This window comes from Bos indicus x Bos taurus, chromosome 7 (genome assembly GCF_003369695.1).
Source record: "Bos indicus x Bos taurus breed Angus x Brahman F1 hybrid chromosome 7, Bos_hybrid_MaternalHap_v2.0, whole genome shotgun sequence".
Taxonomy (NCBI): domain Eukaryota; kingdom Metazoa; phylum Chordata; class Mammalia; order Artiodactyla; family Bovidae; genus Bos; species Bos indicus x Bos taurus.
In genome coordinates, this window is record NC_040082.1 from 101,767,964 (window position 1) to 101,770,310 (window position 2,347).

General features: G+C 37.9%; 1 protein-coding gene across 1 annotated transcript; it reads right to left on the reverse strand.

The window, feature by feature from the left end:
• Positions 1 to 795: 795 nt before the first annotated feature.
• Positions 796 to 1,743, reverse strand: LOC113896460 (olfactory receptor-like protein OLF4). Its single transcript, XM_027548635.1, has one exon. It carries the CDS (start codon positions 1,741 to 1,743, stop codon positions 796 to 798), a length of 948 nt encoding a protein of 315 aa, XP_027404436.1.
• Positions 1,744 to 2,347: the final 604 nt, after the last annotated feature.

Genomic DNA, 2,347 nt, shown 5'->3' on the forward strand with positions numbered 1-2,347 from the left:
AAAATGCAGTGCTATCTGAAAGTGCAGGAACTTAAAAGACAGCCTGTTTTAAAAAGTAAATAAAGTTGTAGGTCATCATACAAAAACCCACTGTTTACCATATACCATAGAAACTTAATTAGATAAACAAAAACTAGAGAGAAAGAAACACAAGCATATTACTTTGTTTTTCAGTCACTTAGTTGTATTCAACTTGTTTCGAATGGACTGCAGCACACCAAGCTTCCCTGTCCTTCATCATCTCCCGGAGCTTTCTCAAAGCACACCACTTTGATAAATAAAATCATCAAATCTTAAGAAACACACAGAAGAAAAGAACAAGAACTAAAAAACCAAAAACAAGTAACACACTGGCAATAAGTAGCACCTATGGATAATCTCTTTGTGTATCAGTAGACTAAATTCTCTAATAAAGAGACATTATTCTTAATAAAGTCTTCATAAATCTATGATACCCCACCAAAGAAAGTGTTGGAAGTCTATTGAATAGCTAAGTCATTTCCAAATAAAATAAGATTTTGAAACAATTAAAAAAAAAAAGAAATGAAATTTCCAAACATTTTTTTACCCAAAGGCATGTAAATTGTGGAGTAGGAAAAAATAAAAACTCGGTATATAAGACTGAGAATAAAGCTTAATAAAGAAAGTGCCTAAATTATATAAAGATGCTGAATCCAAAGACAAAAAGAAAATTGGAAATCACAAGTAATACCTACAAGGAGTGAATTTTACTTCACAATAATCAAACAATCACAATTTCAGGTTCAGAGGCTTTGAGTTATGCAATCCAGGGCACTAGTATAATAGGTCTTTTATACTTGGCATCAAATATAAACTCTTCAGAGCCCCCTTTATATCTTTGTTCCTCAGACTGTAGATGAAGGGATTCAGCATGGGTGTGACCACAGTGTACATCACCGAGGCAATTGTACTTGGATGTGAGCTGTGGGTAGCAGCAGAGCTAAAGTACACTCCTAAGACTGTAAAATAAAATAGGAAGACAACCGAGAGGTGGGACACACAGGTAGAAAATGCTTTATATTTCCCTTGAGCTGATGAAATCTTACATATGCAGGAAACTATTTTAGAGTAAGAGTAAAGGATACCAGAAAAAGGACCAACACCCATCAGTACAGCTGCAAAATACATTACTATGTTATTAAGATAGTTATCAGAACTGGCAAGTTGTATCATCTGATTGAGTTCACAGAAAAATTGGGGGATTTTCACAGTGGGGTGGAAGGACAATCGCAACACCATTAAACTGTGTAGCAAGGAATACAGGACACTTATAAACCAAGATATTAGAACCAGCGATCCACAGAGCTGGGAACTCATGATGACCATGTAGTGTAGGGGGTGGCAGATGGCCATGTACCGATCATAGGCCATCACAGTCAGGAGAATGTCATCTAATCCTGCAAAGAGAATATAAAAACACATCTGGGTGATACAGCCTTCATACGTGATTACTTTACTCTTGGTCTGGATGTTCCACAGCATCTTTGGGATGGTGGTGGAGGTGAAGCAGATGTCCACAAAGGACAGGTTGGAGAGGAAGAAGTACATGGGGGTGTGCAGGTGATGGTCTGAGCTGACGGCCAGGATGATCAGCAGGTTTCCAAACACAGTGACCAGGTACATGGAGAGGAAAAGCCCGAATATGAAGGGCTGTAGTTTGGGCTCCTTTGAAAGTCCCAGAAGAAGAAATCCTGAAATTTGTGTATTGTTATTTGCTTCCATGGGGTGGAGGTGACTACCAGGAAAAAGGAAAATAATGACAATTTTAACTCATACTGCTATAATTCACACAGATGAAAGACCGCAATTTCAATTTCTATCTCAAGAATTTGATATTAGTATTTTATTTACAGATAAGTTCTCTTTGAGTGTATGTGTATATGTTTAACGTCTTCAGTCATGTCCAACTCTCTCCAATCCCAAGGACCATAGCATGCCAGCCTCCACTGTCCATGGAATTTCCCAGGAAAGAGTTCTGGAGTGGGTTGCCATCCCCTCCTCCAGGTGATCCTCCCAAACCAGGGATTGAATCCGAGTCTCTTGAAGGGCTATTCCATTGCAGGTGAATTCTAAACATCTGAGTCACTGTAGAAGCCCCTTTGAGGGTATGCTTCATTTCATTTCTGACTAGGAATTTTTGCCCCATTCTCATCACATTTGCTAAGAGGTCATATATTCTAGAATTTAAAGGTGATATTCCTTCACTCACTTGAGAAATACATATTTTGTGCTGACCCAGTAGAAAGTGCTGAAAAATAAACCTCTTGCAATCCAAGAACACTGAATGAGTATATTCAAATAAAATACTATAGAATATGTTAGATGT